A 20,634-nucleotide genomic window follows, 5' to 3' on the forward strand; every position below is an offset into this window, starting at 1 on the left:
CTCTACCTCTTTTGTTTCACTGAGTGATGTTCAGTAGTGTTTGTCTGATTGTCTAGGCCGTATTTCGCTACTGCTTAGTTTGTATCGACTGCACTCTTCTTTTTATTCTGGGTTCTGCCTTTGGGCTATCATAGCCTTTATTTGTACTTGTTGTCCCTCTTTGGGTCTTTAATGAAGTTTTCATTTGACCCAAAAAAAAAAAAAAAAAGCATGATATATTTGATGTGGGGACATCATTTTCATAATCTTTGTATATGGTTTTATAACTTCCAACTTAATGTGAATAAACTAATATAAATGATAGTAGATGGTGTATGTTTTTTTTACAAATTTCTATTCAATGTTATTGCAAAAGATGTAAACATTTTTATAAGAATTCGGTAAAAAGTTTTATCATTTAGTGAAATATTTTAATCATGTATATTATGTAAAAGTTTTTTTCCCAAAATTCACCTTGCAAGTTTTTTTTTTTCCCAAAATTGAACCAAATGAAAAAAAAAATTATTCAACATATCCAAAATGTTTTTAAAATAACTAAAATCATTTTTAGACCACCAAAAACGTTTATGATAATGTTGCAGAAAAAGTTCAAAGTACTTCTAGATTACAAAGTAACTTGAAGTGCTTTGCTTTAGAATAAAAATGCAAATACTTTATTTGCATTTCTATTATAAAATTCGATGCATTTCTAAAATAAGTGCTTTTAAAGAAACATTTTCAAACAAAAGAGAGTACAAATAGTAAAGCAAAGGTGCAGGTAGATAAAAAAACATTTGGGTCAAATCAAATAAATCCTTGTGAAGGAAATGATAAATACAACATTAACTTTTTTTTTTCTAGCTGCCCTATGCTTTTCTATAATTAGTAGGACACTTGGACCCCTCATTGTGACGCATATAAATCATTTTAGTCATGTGGCTAGTTGTTGATTGATTTACATGAATCATATCATCAATACTTCATTGCTTGTTGTACCTATATATATATTGGCTGTGGTTATAGCTATGAAGCTTATACCATCCAATCTCTGTAGTTAAATTGTACCGTCAGAGCCACCCTGCAATTTATTACTGCTCCTTCGTACCACATTGAGATTTTCTGCTTTCTTTGCAGCTGCTTGGTTATTATGATGAGCTGTTACCATTTTCTCACAAGATGGGCATATTGTAAGCATTGTAGCCTTTGGAATCTGAATGTACAATGGTGATGTCCCGTCGCCGTTTAATGATTTCAGCTCCTGCAATTCTTGCTTCAACCTCCGATTCTCGATGCTGAGACTTTCACAGCATTTCTTTAAGAACTCACAGTCTACTTCTGTTTGCTTCAACTTTGTCCTGCGGATGCATGCACATCAGTTTATGTGTCGCCTTTTGAGAACATATATAACATGTCAAACTGTTTGGTACAAGAATAATTTCTATTTATGAGTCACCTTGCTCTTCTGTTCTGAAACCAAACTTCAACTTGTCTTGGCTTCAGATTCAATTGCTCAGCAAGTGACTGTTTCTGGGCCTACATAATATAAATCAAACAAACTAAATGGTAATTAAATAAGTAAAATAATTCTTGACAAAGCAAGCCTTCACAATTTCTCATCTTTATCTTTTCATCAACCGTTATGTCATACTGAGGAACCAATATTCATGAGGGAGAACGAGTTTGAAATTCAAAATTGTAATAGAACTGCTCGATCCCCCTTATGCACTCAGAGTTTGAGTCCCCCTCTTTGCAATTTAGATGAATTTAAACAAGAACATCGCTTCTATAATAAATAAATAAATAAATAAATCTAAAACATGGCTAAATCAGATTAAAGATTTATATAATACCAGATTAAGGGTGCTATGCCGATTGAAGCTCTCTTCAAGCAAGGTGGATTGCTCTTTTGTGAGCCTCAGCTTCTTTCTCACAACGTTTTTGTTGTTCATGATTACACCCTTTATATTGGTGTGCTCAGTGCTTCTCTCATAACTATCTTCATCTTCATCCATCGTCTTCAAACTTGATCCATTTGCGATGTGATCGTCCGAACTAGGAACCTCCTTCTTCGGGCAAAGCGCAAATGATAGGTCCAAGCAAACCGAAGGATTATCCTTCTTCTCTTGCCTTGAAGCATATTCACACACACCAAGCCCTAGTTGGAGCTCTGTGTTGCATGCTCCTTCATCACCATCCATGTTTGAGAGAGAGAGAGAGATGAATATAATTGTGAAATGGGAAAGGTGGGGGATAAGAGGGATTTGATGGAGATTTTATTTTGGTGGTTGAGTCTTAATCAGTTATTAGTCATAATAATTTTGATTGAGAAATTACTTACACCAAATAACCCGTTTTAATGTACTAATGAAAAGTAGAGTAGAAAGAGTAAAGGAAGACGTTAAAATTTTGACTCCTTTTAGGAAACCAAAACCTTCTTTAATGCCATATGTTTTCCTTCAAGAATTCCATGGGTTAATGATTTTTCTTGAGCTAGCATTTTTTTCTCATCCATAAAGTTGACTTTCCCCATCACAACATTATCTAGTCTTTTCTTTGACTCTTTCTTCTTAAACCGATGTCCACTCATACAAAACAAATTAAAAGAATTCATATCCAATAATTTGCTGAATGATGTTCCTCAATCCCAATTCCAAGTTTCTCCATTGTTCAAGTTTGATCAGGCACACCTTGATTGTAAATACATGTAACGGTCGTGGTAAGTATCGTCATTTTGGGGTACATTATTCATGTTTCTTTTTTTGTACTTCTTACTATTAGATAGTGCCCATAAATCTTATGATAGGCACCCCGCCTGAACATAACATTAAGTTACGAATGTAACTCCCGAGGAATCGACCACTATTCTAAATATAGTAAGAGAAAGAACTATTATTCATTAGAGCGCCGGGACGTAGGGGTTGTTCCCATCATTGAAGTCAGAGTGTGGGACTGAGCTTTCCGAATGATAAGGACAAAAAAGTGTATCAGGCAATCCCAAATTCCTAAACATCGGTATTTTTCTCATCTTAAATTTATTGGAGTTTTTAGAGTTTCATTCAATTCCATTAGTTAATGCAGTTTTGACTCTTTGCTGGAACTTTTCAATTGGATTTATATGTAGTAATTGGGAATTGGCTTTATGTGGTTTATGATCATTCAATTTAGATGGCTTGAATATTTGACTTTATATAAAAATGATAATGAACTGAAGACTGAAGTGCCGAAGTAAGTTCTTTTTTAATTGCATTTTGTTTTGATTGAGTCCGTGGTTGTTTATTTGATCAAACTTGTATTATATTGACTCTTTTTCCTTTGTATTATTTAAATAGTTATGGAGAGGTATTTTAAGAGAAAACCAATAGAAGATACTCCTAAACCCTCAACAACGAATATTTATGAAAGTTCAAATCGAAGTGGCATAAAAAGTATACTAACAAATCTTCTGGGCTTCAACTTCAGATATCATCATATGATTTAATTATTAGAGATCAGGTCTAAAGAGCTTATTTACAGATGGAATTGTTTCAACCTTGAAGCCATCAATTTCCATATACATCATTTGTAGGAGTACAATGAATTATATTTTGACAGCGTTTGCATAATGACTTTTCTAGATTAAAAGGAATTAGTAGTCTTGCACAAAATTTGATGGAGATAAAGAGGATAGACAATATCCCTTGGTGTACTTGTTCGTCAATTTAGCATTGATTTTACCTATTGCGACTACTTTCGTTGAAAGAGTTTTTTCGTTGATGAATATTGTGAAGAATCCACATTGTAATAGGATGGGAGATAAATGGTTGAATGATATTTTGGTTGTATACATTGAAAAAGATGTATTTGATTCTATTGACAATGATATTGTGATACGATGTTTTCAATACACAAGAACATGTCGTGGATAATTATAAATGAAAGTATGATCGATTTTTAAAAACTATTTTTTATACAATTGCGGTGAATTCCTAGCTTCGTCACTAATTGTGATGGTTCATTATATTTATAATAGTATAGGAATGCATCAGTTTGAGGAATAAAATCAAATCCCTATTTACAAGTGAACATTTGAAATACAACCTATCCAACAACTGTTGCACATTTGAATTTCAATTTCAGAGCTAAACTATGGTTTGACATTAGCCTGTGAGAAAGATTGCGTGATGGTTACGGTTTGGTTGATAGATGTGGATTTAATAATTTTAGTTTGAGTTAATTTAATTTTGTACTTGATGGTAATTATACAAGAAAAATGATAAGCATGCACCTTTTTAGCCTCTTACACACCCATGTTTGATCCTGACAATAGATTTCATTTAACTTATTCAATTCGATGACCTGAAATAAAGAGAGGTGTGTGATAAGCTTAAAAGGCTGTGTGAAAATCACTTCCCTTATACAATAAGGCAAAAAGACAATTCACATTTAACGTTTAAGTTGAGTGTAGTGTTAAGAGTCCTGGTTTTTTAGATAGAAACAGAGCACCAAATGCGTTAAAAAAAATAAAAATAAAAACACTTCAGTTTATTCACTAAGAAATTTCGTCAAATACTAGATGGTCTTGTTGTCATCAGTCGAACTGTATTGCACACGGACTAACAAATATCAACAATTTGATGAGTATTATCGAGAACTTTTGTCAAGTGCTATCGGCGCAACCTACTGAGATATGCCCAGCAAACATTTCATCAAGCATTTCGTGGGCACAAAAGAGGTTCATACCAAACATTCGGAGTGTCCCTAGAGGATCTTCACATGCGTATTTCTCGGCCTCTAGGAAATCTTGAGATCACCTTGGTCCCAATGTACATTCACCCTTAGCTATAGAGTGAGATTATATTGATTCAAATAAAATTTCTTCAATTTAAACTTGGAAACCAACTAGGTTTTGGCCAATTTGGTGACGATTTGTGAATATGACTACAATAGTTTTATGTTTTTTCGGTCTTAGTAGTTTTAGGTTTTGGCCAATTTGTTGAGTTTGATACCTATTTTTGTGAGTTCAATTTCTACTCACTGTCATTGAAATTTCTATCTAGATAATACTCATGATGTTGATTTTGTGGAACCATGCACTCTTTGTTAATGCAATTACTCGGTTCTCATTGTGAAGAGACTCTCATTTAACCGGTGATGCCATATGGTACACATTTACTAGACAGTTATGTTAATTTTGAACATGTAACAAACATGTAATGAACCGGTAACGCCACTAGGGATATGCATTAGTTTAAGAAAAGAATCTCTTCTTAGTGTGGCGAATAAGCAGATCAACATCATCCTCATAACCATTCCCGACCCATTTTTTCCTTAACCACTACTGAGTTGACCCTCACCTCTGGATTGACAATTATGAAAGACCACCATAGCAAAAGAAAACTCTATCAATGTTAAAAGTAGCTTTGAACTCACTCAGTCTCCCAAACATCTTACCAGAGCTTTCATGCTGCAGTCTACAATCTGCATGCTGTAAAAAACGGTTGAACGCTCAATGCCTGTTTGATAACTATTTTGTTTTTTTATTTTTAGGTTTTATCTTAGAGATATAAGGAAAATATATGTGAAAAATGAGGGATTTAGAAGAGTTGTGTAGAAAGGATGGTGGGAAAGATGTAAAAGAAACATATATAAGAAAGACGCACAAAAAGAAAACCAAAAACAATTTTAAGTTTTCAATTTGAAGTTTTCTTCCCCTCTCTCCCATCATCCTTGTTCATCTTTCATTTCCCTATATACTTTCTTCATCTTTCATTTGACAATAAAACCATCATCACAGATTGCATCTTGAAAAAAAGATGCCCTCAACATCAAAATTTTGGAGAGAGAGAGAGAGAGAGAGAGAGAGTGGGGAAAGCAGCCAAAGATTGACATGGGAAAAATAATTAGTTGTTGGTGAGGACAAAACATGGTTAGTGATTCAATCGTGAGTGGCTTTGTTTGAAATGAAACACAAAGGTGAATTTCAGTTTCTTCTCTTTACCTGCCCTGCAACACCAGACGGGAATCCAGTTGGACATTATTAAGCCACAAGTAAGTCTTCACCAAAGATAGTAAATTTGGTAACAGCATAGACCCTGGGGACACACCTGTCTACACCATTCTGGGCTGCCCTCTCTCTCTCTCTCTCTCTCTCTCTCTCATAACAACAGAATCACAAGCATGGGCTCAGACATGTTTCCCCAGTCCCTTAATCAATAATTATCTCTCTCTCTCTCTCTCTCTCTCTCTCACACACAGTGGAATGCTCTCAATATATATACATATATTATACACACACACAAACATTGGTGCTCCAACTTTTCCTTCCCTAAGTACAGGAAGCTTTTCATTTCAGCTGTATAAATGATGAAATCTTTGTGTATCATCATCTTCTGTTTCCTCATAACAGGTCTCTAGCTTTTCAGTTCTCAGATAACATGCCAAATGAATCCTGTTCAAGCATGTCAGTCTTTCATGAGTTAACAATCATAATGTTCAGTTCTTCCTGAACAGTCTGCTTAGTGACGGAAAACATTGTAATTTCACTTCAAGTTTGTAGCTTGAAACCATCTGATTCTATTTTTGAAGTTTTTTTAATAGATGTTGTGTTCGTATTCTATAGTTATCCAAAACCATCGTTGAGGTTGTGTTACATGTAGGACATTGATGAAGATGGAGAGTCAGAAGCATCCAAAGTCAAAGAAATTCCACTAGCAATCAAACATGCAAACAGTAACAATGAATTAGACGAGCTTGTTTATCACATTGATTATCATGGAGTGACTACTCATCCAAATCCAACACCCAGACATCCTACACCATAGACCAGTACTGAACCTTCTGGACTGAGATGTATGCAGATACGATGTACTTATATATCTTATGAAGGATTCATGAAAAAAAAATATATATATATATATATATCTCATTAAGGAACACTTGATTAAAGTTGTCTTTAATACTGTTGCGGAATTCATTTTTCTTTTCATCATTTCGCTCTACCTACATAGCTGTTTGTTCACAAGAATAAACCAAGTCAACAAGTGAAGAATGACGTACCTTGAGCCATAGGTTATGGAATGGCACTTTAACCATAAACTGGCTACATTAGGTATAAAGCTGGATCATTGACGTATGAATCAGATCCCACTGTGCAAAACGGAGTTGATTCATTCCCTTCCATCAGGGTCTCACACTGTTGGAACTAGCTATAATTAGGAACAGAGAGGAGGAAGCGAATATGTTACTAAACTCATAATTGATAGTGCAGTGAAACCATCCCATTCATATATTGCTTTCTGGCCTTTCTATATGTCTCTAGCAGTATCTTATACCTTTCTATTGCATCCTCAAATATCACCTCACTACTAAACCTGGATGTTAGCTGCTGGAATGCAGCTTCCACCTTGCCTTTATGTTGACTGCACAATGTGAACAAGTTTTTCATCCCCATCAAATGCATATTCCGTTCACAATTTGGACTGCTTTCCTCCTCCGTATTAAGAAACCCAAGCCATCTAATTCGTTGGAAAGGATCTTCGCTTTTCTGAATTGCTAATTCTACATTCCTGAACACTTTCAAGAACTGTGACTCTATTTTAATTTTGTCAATCAACTGACAGAAAATGATTCGCTGGTTTAAATCAAGCCAATTATGGATATGCGATTGTGAAAACACCGAAGCAACCAAGCAAGCCTTCCGGAAGGTAGAATCAGAATCATCAATCAGCACAATAGCAGCGTGCAACAAATTCACAGATATATCATGAATAATTCCAGATGAAGACTTGGAAAGGTTATTAGCTTTTTTTTGGTTCTGGTTCCAACTGAAGAGTGCAACATGAACAAATCCCTCCCACCTGTACACATTGAGAACCAGAGTATGTCAGAAGTCTAGCAATGTTAATTCGAATATGAGTTCAGAATTTTTTACATGTTACTTGAAGGTTTTTTTTTCTTTCAGAAATAGAAATGTAATGGCAATTTCTAATTATACATACATAACCAACCAATACCATAACTAAACTGAAAGTTTTTGAATTACATTTTGATCTAATATACCAGTACCAGATTAGAAATTGACATCATGCTAACAATGAAACCTTGGGCATATCGAAGTGGATTCGAACTATACCTTGACCAGACATTGTACACACATGCCATCAAATTAGAAACAGAAGGGTAATCAATCACTTTCTTCAATCCATATTCTATGTGAAATAGTGATGACCTCTGAAAGTAATTATTTAAATTCAAAGGCCAAAAACCTAATATAAATTTCCAATAGTATTAGCACACATCTTAGCGTGGTAGTAAACAACAATCATGGAGTACCATATGCACATGTATGTGTCTGTCTGTGTGTGTATTTATTTAAACGACTCAGCTTCAATATAACATAAAGTTAGGATGTACTTTTCCACAGACAGGGGGTCAAGAACTTGTGTCTCTGTCTTGTAGAAAAAAGATGTCAATTACTCAGCACCATATGATATGGTCACAAATGTGAATCAGCCCACATGCATTGTTCAGCCTCAGAAACAAAGACGTTTCAAAGAAGAATCATTTTAAGCAGTCAAAAGAATTCTTTTAATCTTTTGTATGGTTAAAAATATCTTTTGACTGCTTAAAATGATTCTTCTTTGAAACGTCTTTGGGTGTAAGCCAACTCCTTATAAGAAAATTCAAGGTTCTTAATCCCCTGATACTTTCAACATGCCCCCTTGCTTCTGGTGTCATCTAAGACTGCACGTGGACATTACATATTGTGTGACGTGGGAACATGTGGGCAGTTGGGAACAACACGTGAGCAACCTGCTTTGATAACATTCTAACACTAGATAATTAAACTTCAACAGACCCAGAAAGCCCTTGAATTCTAGACAATTCAAGTAGTTTGTGTAACTGACCAATTTTATGTTACAGTTACCCAAGTTTTGTGAACTCAATAATTTATAGACCAAGCTCCCTATCTGTTCAATATTTCCCCCACACAGTGCTTAGGAGTCAATGACAGCTTTTGGAGTTAAGTGGATAGGGATACGGTCAACAGGACTCTAGACAACAACTAGTCATTCATTGAGCATTCTGGAGATTCTATTAAATTAAAATGAAGAGAATGCCATAAAAGTATACAAATGACATTATCACAACAGATATTGTTCATGCCCACAAGACAGTTAGCACAGGTCAATATCTATTCATATCTTATCTATAATTGGTAGATAATGTATATCACAGCATCAATATTGCAACATTCCCTTATATCCACAAAATATTCAATGTTCCACGTCAGAGGGTGAAAAATAAGTTAAAACTATCTGTATGCTTTCGTCATATATCACCTGCACACATGCTCTGCACGATGCTGAATCATGTACCTATAAGCTTACTTACACTACCAACATCCCACTTGGAAATATTTTATCAATAAACTATGCCAAAAATCATAGCCTTCTGATTTTTTATAATTTTAATAATCAACTAATTAGAAAAGTAAATTCCTAAATACACAATATGAGGACCAAGGATATCTTAAATCACATGGGTAGAAAGTGATTTCATGAACATATTTGACCAAAAAAACCACAGCGGTAGCAATTAAGAAAGTTGATCATTAACGATAGATTATATTTTACTCATACTTACTCAAAAGGAGGCTCAACCTCAATACCGAGTGTAAGGTGTAAGGAATTGCCATCAGACCCATCAAAACTAACATTCTCCGTGCATGCCTCATGGAGAACACCTCTGGGAATATACAAAATATCACCTTCTCTCAGCAAAAATTGTTTGCATTCAGCTGGTGAACTCTGCACTTCTGAAGCATGTAGCTGATTAAGAGGATCATACAAGCGAGGTAAATGCACATTTGACTGAGGATACAGTCTCCATTTCTTAGTCCCAACAAGTTGGCATACAAACACACAATGGTCATCGTAGTGGCAAGCCAAACCCTGAGAATTAGGTGGTGTCAAGTACATATTGGCACCAATTGATGGTTGACCAAAAAGAGATGCCAATCCATCTGCAATAGCTGCAACGCTCTCAAAGCGGAACTCCATTCCACGCAGTGCAACTGTATAACCTTCCTTGTATGCTTCTTCGCATTTTAAAACATCTTTAACACCAAGATAATGAGGATCCCTTGTACAACAAGAGTTCAAACTGTTCTGAAAAAAATGTTCCTCCCTCTTAAGGTGGCAGTCTGTTCTTAGAACCCGAATGTCCTGCTGGTAGGTTAGAAGGCAACCCAATTTATTTTTCACCTCCTCTAGGAAAGTAAGGATGTTAAATTCATCAGAAGCAATAGGAAGACAAGAAACCATCCTCGGAAGCATAGAAGAAAGAAAGGAAGGAAATGTTCCTGTTGAGTTTAGTGATCGTACAAATGGTCCAAAAATATCATTCTCCTCAACTAAATCCCCTTCTGGATGCCCACGCCGCACAAGAAATGGTGACACCTCCCACTGATTTGATACGAAATCCTTAAAACCAGACTCAGAGAATCCAAATATATCCCTTTCAACCACATGAAAAGGCAAAGGCTTGATAAGCTGAGAGGCACAAATGGAAAGCCTAAAAAGGGTTTCGGCTATATCACTAATCCTAATGTTGCTAATATGTAAATGCCCCCCTTGGGTGGACTCTAATTGGCTTTCGAACACCATTTCATTCCGCACTTTTACCCACAGATTTCTCATGAAGGCGAAAAAAACATGAGAGAGGTTTGTTGGGATGTTCTCCAATTGCTCAATTTTACAGGTATTGATGAGAAGAACTGCAGCACTAAGAAGTAACACTGGAAGTTCATCTTCCTTAAACCCAATTTTAGGAGCGATAACTCCCCCACTATCCACAGAAACAGAGCAAAAAGACACTGAATTTTCCAAAGATTTATGAACCTGAAGAAACCCAGAACTAAAAACTTATCACATGACAAGCCAAGTAAATGAAAAACAATGGAAAGCAAAATAGTTGGGTTTGACAAAAAAAATGTTGGGCACTCACAGAATCCTGGGAAGCGCAGAGGAATCGAGCAAACGACACCGTCCGAAAGCAGTGGTGCACAAATCCAGAAGGGCATTGCAGGCAGCCACTGAGACGCCGGTGTTGGAGCTGGCCAATGCGGAGAGCAAGCTATTGATTATGTCAGCATCGGAAGCAATCCTCTGGTTCATGTCCAAGGACTCCAGGGCGGCGTACCCCACCATCTCAGCGGCACGGCGAGATATTGCAGGAGAGTTGAAAGTGCGGAGAGTTGGGAGAAGAGAGAGGGTGGGATCGGTGATCGAGCGGTGGAGTTTGTTTAGGCATTTATTGATTAAGGGTCGGAGGGAGTTGGGGTTCAGAGATGAAAGAGCGGCCAGCACGACGGCGAAGGCGGTGTCGTCGCTAATGTCGTCGGATTCCGGCTTTCTTTTTCTTTTGCTGCGATTCTCCATTTATGTTTCTAGTAGGTGAAGGGAGTAGAGCTTAAACCCTTCTAATAGCAGTTGGCAATAGTGTCATCTGACCAGCCTTTTATCCAAAACATTCTCATTTTTTCTTCAAAAAAATTAGGATTAAGTGTGGTTCCACTCCATATCGAATTTTAATTATCTGAATCATTTATTTTGTAAATCTCGATTCATAAATCATCCTTATAAAAATTCAATTCAATCCGAAACCATTTGCCCATTTAATTATAAAGATAAAATTTAATTATTTCTTATATAACAAAATATTCGTTAATTTTTTTTAACCCAATTAGATGTCTTAAATATTTTCAATTTGGCTAATATTTTGCGATGATCTATGAGGTACAACTTGAAAAATAGACGGTTCGAATCGTTAAAATTTGATGTGGTGTGGACCCCACAACTAATCCCTAATTATATAAAAAAATAATAATAATAATATCTTCCCTTAAAGGCTTCTGTCATCTGACAATGGAACGCTAATCCAATCCACTTTCCAAGCCAAGTCCAACTTTGTTGTTGTCAACTCCATAACCATGCTCTTTCAACTTCTTTTGAGTCTTGGTAAGGTCACGTTCTTTGTCGTTCACAGTGTTTGAAACCTTCTTTGCAAGATTGGAAGAGGAAGCGAAGTCGTACCCAGCCTTCGACATAAGTTTGTAGGCGTTTGGATGAAAACCTTCTTTGGTCCTCTTGGTTGGAAGATAGCTTGGTTCCACCCCCTTTGGCAGAGCTTTTATGAAGCCTTGTGGTAGTCTTGCAACCTTAGCGTCGCTTAGCTGTGTCAAATGCAAAACTGCATTCGTCTTGAGCAACTTCACATTATCCTTATGCCACTGTGTGTCGGCTTTGCTTGCTCCAGCTTCGAACGGGGATTAGCCATTTTTTCTTCTCGACCATCGGGATGTATCGGAAGACGGGTGTGTTCGGTCCTTTTGAGGGCGTCCCACTCCCTTTGGTTGTTGCAGGTTTAGCAGGCTCATCATTGTTTTTGCTTGAAGATGGCACGGCTTCTCCTTCTTGCTTCTTGGGCAGGGCTTGCCACTTCTGCTTTTTAGGTGTTGCTTTGCCCGTGGATTTAATCTCTTTTGGAAAAGCTTCGAGCACCATGTTTTCCTCCATGTAGAACTTGGTGTCTGTGAAGTGTGATTCAACTTCGGTGAATCGCTTGGTATCGTCTTGGATCACCTTCACTCCTCGGTAGAATTTTAAGCATTGGTGGAGGGTGGATGGCACCACTCCATTCTCATGGATCCAAGGCCTTCCTAAGAGCAAATTGTAGGAAGTTCTTGCATCAATCACGTGGAATATTGTGCTGATTTGAGTTCACTAATGGTTATCTCCACTAAGATCATGCCCATCGCTCTTTGTCCTCCTTGATTAAAACCTTGGATTAGTAAACGGCTTAGGGATAGTTCATCCACCTTGATGCTGATTGTGGTCATTGTTGACTTTGGCATGATGTTTATGCCCGATCCACCATCCACAAGCATGCGGTTGACTTTGTGCTCCCTTACATACCCAGAGACGAAAATATGACAGTTGTGAGGCTTGGATCCTAGCAGTAAGTCTTTGTCGGTGAAGTGGATTGCGTCCTGGGCAACACAACATGTGGCATACTCATGTGGTCGAAGTTTCAAGCCTTTATCCTTGGTTTCTTGCACTTCGTGGCCGTCAGGACTTGCCAATACCGCTGTTAGTGCTCTTCACATCTTCTTTGGCAATCGTAGCGCTTCCTCGATGCTAAAGTGTGTTAGCAGACCTTCTTTAGGCGTGAGGGTCTTTTCTTCCACAGTGGCGATAGCTTTTCCTTTTGAGGGCTCTTCCATCTCTACTTTAACCATGTGACAGGCCATGGTAGTGCATTGTTGGAAGAAGTCCTCCGAGAAATACTCGTGCAAGGAGACGGGAATGCATGGCTCTTGCTCCATAGGTTCCCCACTATATGTTGGCTTAGCAACTCTTACGTTTCCTTTGGGCTTCTTGTTGTTGTGGCAGTGGTGATTTCCTTCTTGTTCCACCTTTGGTTGTGTGACTTATGGTTTTAGCTTCCTTGTCTTTTTGTGGGTCACCAATGTCCATCCATCTTCATCGTCGGTAAGTGCATTTTGGTCATTTACCCCCCCCCCCAACAATGGTTGTGCAGAAGGTGTCATATGGCTTGAGCATTGATGGAAATGGTCATGCATCATTTGGAAAGGAACGGGATCAAAGGATCCAAACATGATCGTAGTAGTATGCGTTGTGGCCGTGTCTTCTAGGTCGAGTTCTATTCACCCTTGTTGTGCCAGCTTCATGATGAGCTCTTTGAGGATGAAGCACTTGACAACGGGATGACTTACAATACCATGGTACTTGCAATACCTAGGATCGCTAACACGATTCATCTCTTCAAGGCGCTTGCATTCCGATAACTTGATCACCTTATTTTCCAGTAAGTCGTCTAACATTACAGCCATTTCTGAGTCAGGAAAAGGGTACGTCTTTTGCTCCAGCTCCTTCAAGGTGCTTTTGTACCTGTCTTGGGTCTGAGAAGGCTTATCTCTCTTTATCTCCTTCGCTTTGATCTTGGAGGAGATCTTGACAGGCGTAAAAGAGGTTTTAACGGGGGTAGTGTTGATAGTAAAAGCTTCCTTGGTGGGCTTCTTCCCATGATTTTCCACATTCGAAGCAAATACCTTATCCTTCTTGAAGTTGAAGATTGGCTCATTTTTTCCATGATAGGTGATGCTCAACTGCATGTCGTGGGCACGAGTGGCTAAGTCTTCGAAGGTCCGTGGTTTAATGCCTTGAAGGATGTAGTGTAACCCTTATTGCATGCCTTAGACGCACATCTCAATTGAGGAGATTTCTGAAAGCCTATCTTTGTAATCGAGGCTTAGAGTGCGCCATCAGTTGATGTAGTCCACGATTGGTTTGTCCTTTCATTGCTTCATGCTTGTCAGCTCCAGCATGCTTACAGTATGGCGGGTGTTGTAGAAATAGTTGAGGAATTCCCACTCCAATTGTTCCTAGCTGTTGATGGATTCAGGCTCTAGGTCAGTCGAATGCATTCTTCTTCAGAGAGCAGACAAACTGCTTCGCGAGGTAGTCTCCTTTTGTCCCCGTGTTGTTGCAAGTTTCAACGAAATGGGCGACATGCTGCTTTAGGTTTCCCTTTCCATCAAATTGCATGAACTTTGCTGGTTGATAACCCTCGGCATCTTCAGGGCGTCAATCTTCTTGGAGTAGGGCTTTGAGTACAACACTGAGGTATGTGAGCTCCCTTCGTATTGCGCATTGATGGTGTTGGCAATCATCTTATGCAGCTGCTGGATAGAGAGAGAGATCTCATGAGCGTCGCTACTTGGTCTAACTCCAGCTTCTCTTTGACTTTCTCCACCGGAGGCTTCTCTTCTTCATTGGCTTCTTTCTTTAGTGGATCAACCTTTAAGTCAACTTTCACGTTGTGCTATGCCTTTAGTTGGTTGACGAGTGCAGTGATTTGCAAGTCTTTCTCCTCCACATTCCGTTTAAGGTTTGCTATCGCTTTATTCATTTGAGCCAGTTATTCCTCGATTGAAGTCACTTATGTGGTCATGACTTGCATGGCTGAGCTGCTACTCGAGTTGGCATCAGAAAGTAAGGATTCTAAGTACTTCCTTGGGCTTTCCTCTCTTGGCGTCCTTAACGAGGCCAGGTTGATCACGGGCACGTGCCTTGGGTGCTCTTGTTCCTTTGGCAGAGTTAATGCATGGGTGAAAGCTGCGGCAGAGAAAGCTCTTACCTTGCTTAGGGTTGTGATGCCCGAAGTGTCACCACTTGCTGCGAGAATGGTCTTGTTCTTCACCTTGGTTGCGAGAACAGCTTGATCCTTTCTTGATGCCATTCGTGCTTTTTTTTTTTTTTTTCCAGATTTGAAGATAGAGATGAGAGGCAGAGATAGTCCCACTAGGCGTGCCAAATTTGTAAACACGAATATTCCTGCGATGAATGAGACAAGAACACGTGTATCAAATAATATTTTGTATTAATTTTAGGGTTACAATCTCTTTTACAATTTGATCCTCGGATTCTATCTTCGTAAGGTATAGATCTGTGGATGAGATGTTGATCCAAAGGGTCGTCGATGCTTGGTCTAAGGATGAACAATGGTGCGGATCTGTTGATGTTGTTAATCCAAAGGGCCATTGGGGCTTGATTTTAGGATGAACGAGGATGAACTGATATTCAAGGGCCTTCGGGGTTTGATCTTGATGAACAGTTGTGTGGATTTCTTCAAGGATTTGATGAAGAACGAAAAGAGCTTTCTTGATTCTTTGGGATTCTTGGGAATTTGGGAGGTTGGATTAGGGGTGGAAAAAAATACCGAATTTCCCAAAACAATCCGAAAATTTCCCGAAACCAAACCGACAAAATACCAAACCGAAAATCCGAAACGTTCGGTACCCAATACCTAACCAAACCGAAATTTTCGATATAGGAATCGGTTTCAAGTTTTCGTTTTTTGGTATTCCCAAACCGAACCGAAATAAAAAAAATATATATTATTTAATTTTTAAATATATATTTGAAATTGTAACAACCATCGGATTTGGTTGAGATTTAATCTCAACCGTTGAATAAAAATCAAACCGTACACTTACACTCTGTCTCTCCCGTCTCTCTCGACACTCAATTCACTCATTCTCTCTCGCGGCTTGCCATATTCCCAAACCGAACCGAAATAAAAATTATATATATTATTTAATTTTTAAATATATGTTTGAAATTGTACCAACCGTCGGATTCGATTGAGATTTAATCTTAACCATTGAATAAAAATCAAACCCTACACTTACACTTTGTCTCTCCCGTCTCTCTCGACACTCAACTCACTCATTCTCTCTCGTGGCTTGCCTCGACCCTCACCTCACCACCCTCGTCACTGATTTGTCTCTCCGTTTCGAATCCGGCCACACAAGACTCACCTGAGTCACATCTCTCTCGATTATCACCTCTATGATCTTTCTCTCAGTCTCTCTCAATTCTAGTCATCCAATGCACTGTGCAATTCTCCCCCAAATCAGGTAAAGTTCACAACCTAATTTAGGGTTGGAATTCGAGATTAGGGTTTGTGAAATTTAGCACTTGGAAGATAAAGTATACTGCATACTGAGGGTTTAGGGGTTAAATTGGTGGTTGGAATTTGAGATTAGGGTTTCTTTTCTGTCACAGATTCCTCACAATTGAAGCATAAATTTGTTACGGGTTGATAGTTCATAGTTCATAGTTGTAGCAATAATTGCAGTTGCTAAAATGAATTTCGAGAGTTGGTGTAAATTAATGAATGGAGTTCAGAATTAACCATGGGATTTTGGGATGTTTGTAATGCAGCACCATAAATGTATTTACAGTTTGCATTTGGTCAGAAGTGAGAAAGGAGGAAACACGCAAGCAAGAACTAGAGGTATTGTGGCAATACAGTCAATGTGTTAATTTGCATTTGCATTTGTATGCTAATGGAGTTGAACAAATAGGACTTGACTGCTGTGCAATCTGAATATTGCTATCATTTTTTTGAACTCAACATTTAGCTGCATTATTGTTGACAACGAAACATGAGGACCTTTTCTTATATCTGTTATGCTCTCTCTCTCTCTCTCTCTTTCTCTCTCTCTCTCTCTCTCTCTCTCTCTCTCTCTCTTCATTTTGAATCTGATCTGATGCATATAAATGTAGCTAGTGTTAGGCATTGGCCATGGTTGCTCTTCTTGTCATGTTTTTATGCTAACAATTATCTACGAAAAGCTTGTTTTCTTTTTTTTCTTTTCATAAGAATAGTTGCAAAAAACTATTGCAACCTGTGTACTTATTAATGAGATAGTGATTATTATGTTGAATGTTTCTAGATGAAGGTTACCATTTTATGATTTTATCCCACTATATTATGAATGTGACATTACATATTAGAATAGCCTGCAATATATGTTGAAGAATATAAAAATACAAGATAGGCTGGAGCAACTGAGAAGCTCTAGTGTTATGTTGATCAATGATCATTGTATCATGATTCATGCATTTTCGAATGAAGAATGATCAACAGTTTAAATCTGTTGCCATAATCGAATTGACTGTAACTTCTTTGGTCCTGTTGGTTATATGATATTGAATGTCTTTGGTCCTATCTACTTTAATTTCTGATGTTCCTACATGATTTTTACAGGTTGTCCAACGCTTTCAAGAACCTTTTGCCCAAACGAAGTACAAAGAAGCTACTGAGCTTGCTGCGGATACTGTTGCTAAATTTCGGGTTCCCATTTTGCTTGTGTATTTGTACATGTTTCTTTCTTTAAGCAGTATTTCTTTCTTCAATTTTTAGTCCAATAGCCCAAAAGCCCAAAACTATTTTGGGATTCCCGATTGTCCCGAAATCCCGAAATTATTTCGGTATTCCCGAAAATTGGGATTCCCGAAAATTTGGTTTGGGATCGGTATTGAATTTGGGATTTCTGAAAACTTCGGTTTGGGAATCGGGACTTGCATTTCGGTTCGGTATCCCATCCCGAACCAGCCCTAGGTTGGATGCTTGAAAGCTTTAGAGTTTCATAGCTTCAAGGATTTGGGGAATTCTCTTCCAATTTGGGAGTGGAGAAATGTATATGTGAATTTGTGGAATGAAATGAAAGGCTTGGCCTTCTATTTATAGAATTTTTTCAAGGCTTAATTTTGAATATAATAATCAGATAAAATAAATCATTTCTGCCAGGTATTGACACATGTCCTTTTTTGACTCTTTCGATTTTTGTTATACCTTGCGTATAAGATTTATGTGACACGTGAATGTTGAAATTTTAATGCATTGGTCAACAATTATTTTACCGAAATTTCAATGTCTACACCCACGGCACGTGGCAAGAAAGATAGGAATGCCCGAAGCTTATAAAGCGTAGTCAAACAGGCTAGGCTTAAGGCCTATTAGAGATGTTACTTGTCTCCAAGTAAGAAATTGTAACTGAAGTCAATTTAGGATACCTTGGGGGTTAGGTAACGTAATCACTATCCTAGTAATTCGACAAAAAAATCATTATCCTAGTAAGATTGGGTAACTTATCCTAGATTTCCTCCTAAAAAGTTTCCCAATTTAATTAGGAATAGTTTCCCTACAAGGATTCTCAAGATCTCTGTAAATACTATAGCTTAGTTATTTATCAGGGGACTTCTCTTAGACTCGACTTTTCATCTTCTTTGAGACACAAGAATTCTCTCTATGCCTAACAGAGGCCTATACACTGCCGTCCATGCATGGCACATCTATGGAGAACTCATCTTTTTAATGACCTATCATAGGCTATTCATCAAGGATGATTCACGATGTATTGCAAATCACACCATTCTTCTATAGAACTACATCGGTAGTTTGATTCTCCTTCCTGGAGATATGTAGGCAGTCTTATTCGGATTCGACCACACCCCTCCCCAATCAACCCTATTCTCCCCTCGCCAGAGATCATGGATAATTTTGACTGGATTTCGCCTCCGCCCGCGAATGTGAGCAAATTAGGTTTCAACAAAGCTGATTAAATTGTTGAGAGATACATTGAGATTTCCTTTTATTTATATATATTTATCAATTTTTTTTTTGTCTATTTACATTTGCCTATCATTCTCCTATGTATTCAATGACTCCAACTGGAAGACTTTAGATAAAACAAAAAGTTCTTTTTCTTTTAGTTTGTTTGTTCATCTTTTTATATGTATGTATGTGTATATATATATATATGTATTTTGAACAAAATTATAGAGAATGATGGAGACTCCATCAAAAGCAAGTGTTTAAACAACGCAAGGCAACCTAGGATTTGAACAACGCAAGGTAACATGAGATTTATCAAGATGTAGAGGGTCGTGGAGAGTCCATCAAAAGCAAGTGTTTTGGTGTTGGCATGATAAATCAATTATCAAATAACAAATTAATTCTCAACAATTTTTATTAATTTCTATTTCTATTCCTATTGAATTGGATTTTGGAATTTGGAATTTTAGAATTGTTTTATTTTCTAATTGTGTGTAAAGATAATTAAGATATTAAATTAGATCTATGATGGTAGTTTAGGTAGTAAATTTGGACTAAAAATAATATAGGTGTAAGTTGGTTGTAGAGCCATTATATGGGATCAAATAAAATTTTCATTGCTATCAAATACACTATCATGTGACTCAAATTTATGATATCCTACTTACAGGTAAAATGAATCTGTTAGACCTATAGGACACAAAAAGATTCCGACCATTGTTTTATCGGTTGGAAAGAAAGCGTCTCTTTTTATCTGGAGGACACAAGAAGATTTAGATCCCTTGTTTTACCATTGGAAATAAGCAATTTTCAGAGCATCTTTTTATTTCAATTCATTTTTATTACCTGCTGAAAACAAATAGTTTTTGGCACACCCTTTCACCCAACATGAGTAAAAAGAGTTTCACCTTCTATAAAAAGAGAGCCAAGAACAGAGTAGGTGGAGAAGGAAAGAGACCATGCTCAACTGAATGCAAATGAGAACTTTCTCTTAGCAACTCGAAAGCTCTCTCTAAGCCCTTGCTAGTGTTGCAGCACGAGTCACAAACCTAACCTGAAGCTTCCCACTCTCTTGCCTTCAAGTCTTTCTCTCTAAGCTACTGTAAAAACACCAAACGCCCAAGCTTTCTAAAACACCATTATATCCTTTTATAGTCTTTTTAGCATGCTATAAATGACAGTTTGTGTTCTAGTGCAACTGCCATAAACTTCGGGTTGTAGTGCAACCCAAGACCTCAGGTTTGTTCACCACTTGTCGAACAAGGTAGATGGTGAATACTATAATTAAGTGTGACTCGAAGTATGGTCGGAAAATCAGGCCGACATTATGAGGTGAGTGCCAGATTTACGACCTCCGAATATCATCGTAATGCTTAGCTAACCTAGTACACTGGTCGTTGCACTCTTTCTTTCTTTATAAGCACAAAGCTAATTGTTGATGGTGAAACTGATAAATACATATAAAATGGCTTACCATGCTTGGGTTTGGAAAGTATTGGTGCTCGGCCAATGTGGGCGTTTAGGTTGACAAACTTAGTGCCAATCTATACTATTATGGTTGAACATTTCTTCAACAGAATAATAGTATCCAATTCTTTCATAGGTTCGGATGTTCCCGACTTTATTCATCCCTGGGGTCTGTTGCTGGCGGTTTCACCAATGAGGTAGATGACCCCGCAAAGTGTT

At 37.6% G+C, this 20,634-nt stretch overlaps 2 protein-coding genes and 1 long non-coding RNA gene across 5 annotated transcripts; 1 reads left to right on the top strand and 2 right to left on the bottom strand.

Annotated features, from left to right (window-relative positions):
* Nucleotides 1-772: 772 nt before the first annotated feature.
* LOC137736061 (homeobox-leucine zipper protein HAT9-like) lies at nt 773-2,293 on the bottom strand. Its single transcript, XM_088683287.1, has 3 exons — nt 1,830-2,293; nt 1,433-1,512; nt 773-1,334 (listed from the first exon to the last, which is right to left on the bottom strand). The coding sequence occupies exons 1-3, from the start codon at nt 2,175-2,177 to the stop codon at nt 1,034-1,036; spliced, it is 729 nt and encodes a 242-aa protein (XP_088539413.1). The 5' UTR covers nt 2,178-2,293; the 3' UTR covers nt 773-1,033.
* A 3,528-nt stretch (nt 2,294-5,821) lies between these two features.
* Nucleotides 5,822-11,436, bottom strand: LOC137738013 (uncharacterized). Of its 3 annotated transcripts, XM_088683590.1 has the most exons (5): nt 10,966-11,436; nt 9,604-10,875; nt 7,290-7,814; nt 7,015-7,163; nt 5,822-6,406 (listed from the first exon to the last, which is right to left on the bottom strand). In XM_088683590.1, exons 1-4 carry the CDS (start codon nt 11,397-11,399, stop codon nt 7,160-7,162), a joined length of 2,235 nt encoding a protein of 744 aa, XP_088539716.1. In that variant the 5' UTR covers nt 11,400-11,436; the 3' UTR covers nt 5,822-6,406; nt 7,015-7,159. The 3 variants fall into 3 exon arrangements, with proteins under 3 accessions (XP_088539716.1, XP_068333713.2, XP_068333714.2); XM_068477612.2 differs by having other exon boundaries at nt 7,015-7,814; XM_068477613.2 differs by having other exon boundaries at nt 5,822-6,665; nt 7,015-7,814.
* Nucleotides 11,437-16,242: 4,806 nt separating this feature from the next.
* Nucleotides 16,243-18,083, top strand: LOC137736463 (uncharacterized). Its single transcript, XR_015955142.1, has 2 exons — nt 16,243-16,842; nt 17,599-18,083. It is a non-coding gene; the product is annotated as an uncharacterized LOC137736463 (long non-coding RNA).
* The last annotated feature ends 2,551 nt before the right edge of the window (nt 18,084-20,634 follow it).

This window comes from Pyrus communis, chromosome 13 (genome assembly GCF_041283825.1).
Source record: "Pyrus communis isolate YQ-2024b chromosome 13, ASM4128382v1, whole genome shotgun sequence".
Classification (NCBI taxonomy): domain Eukaryota; kingdom Viridiplantae; phylum Streptophyta; class Magnoliopsida; order Rosales; family Rosaceae; genus Pyrus; species Pyrus communis.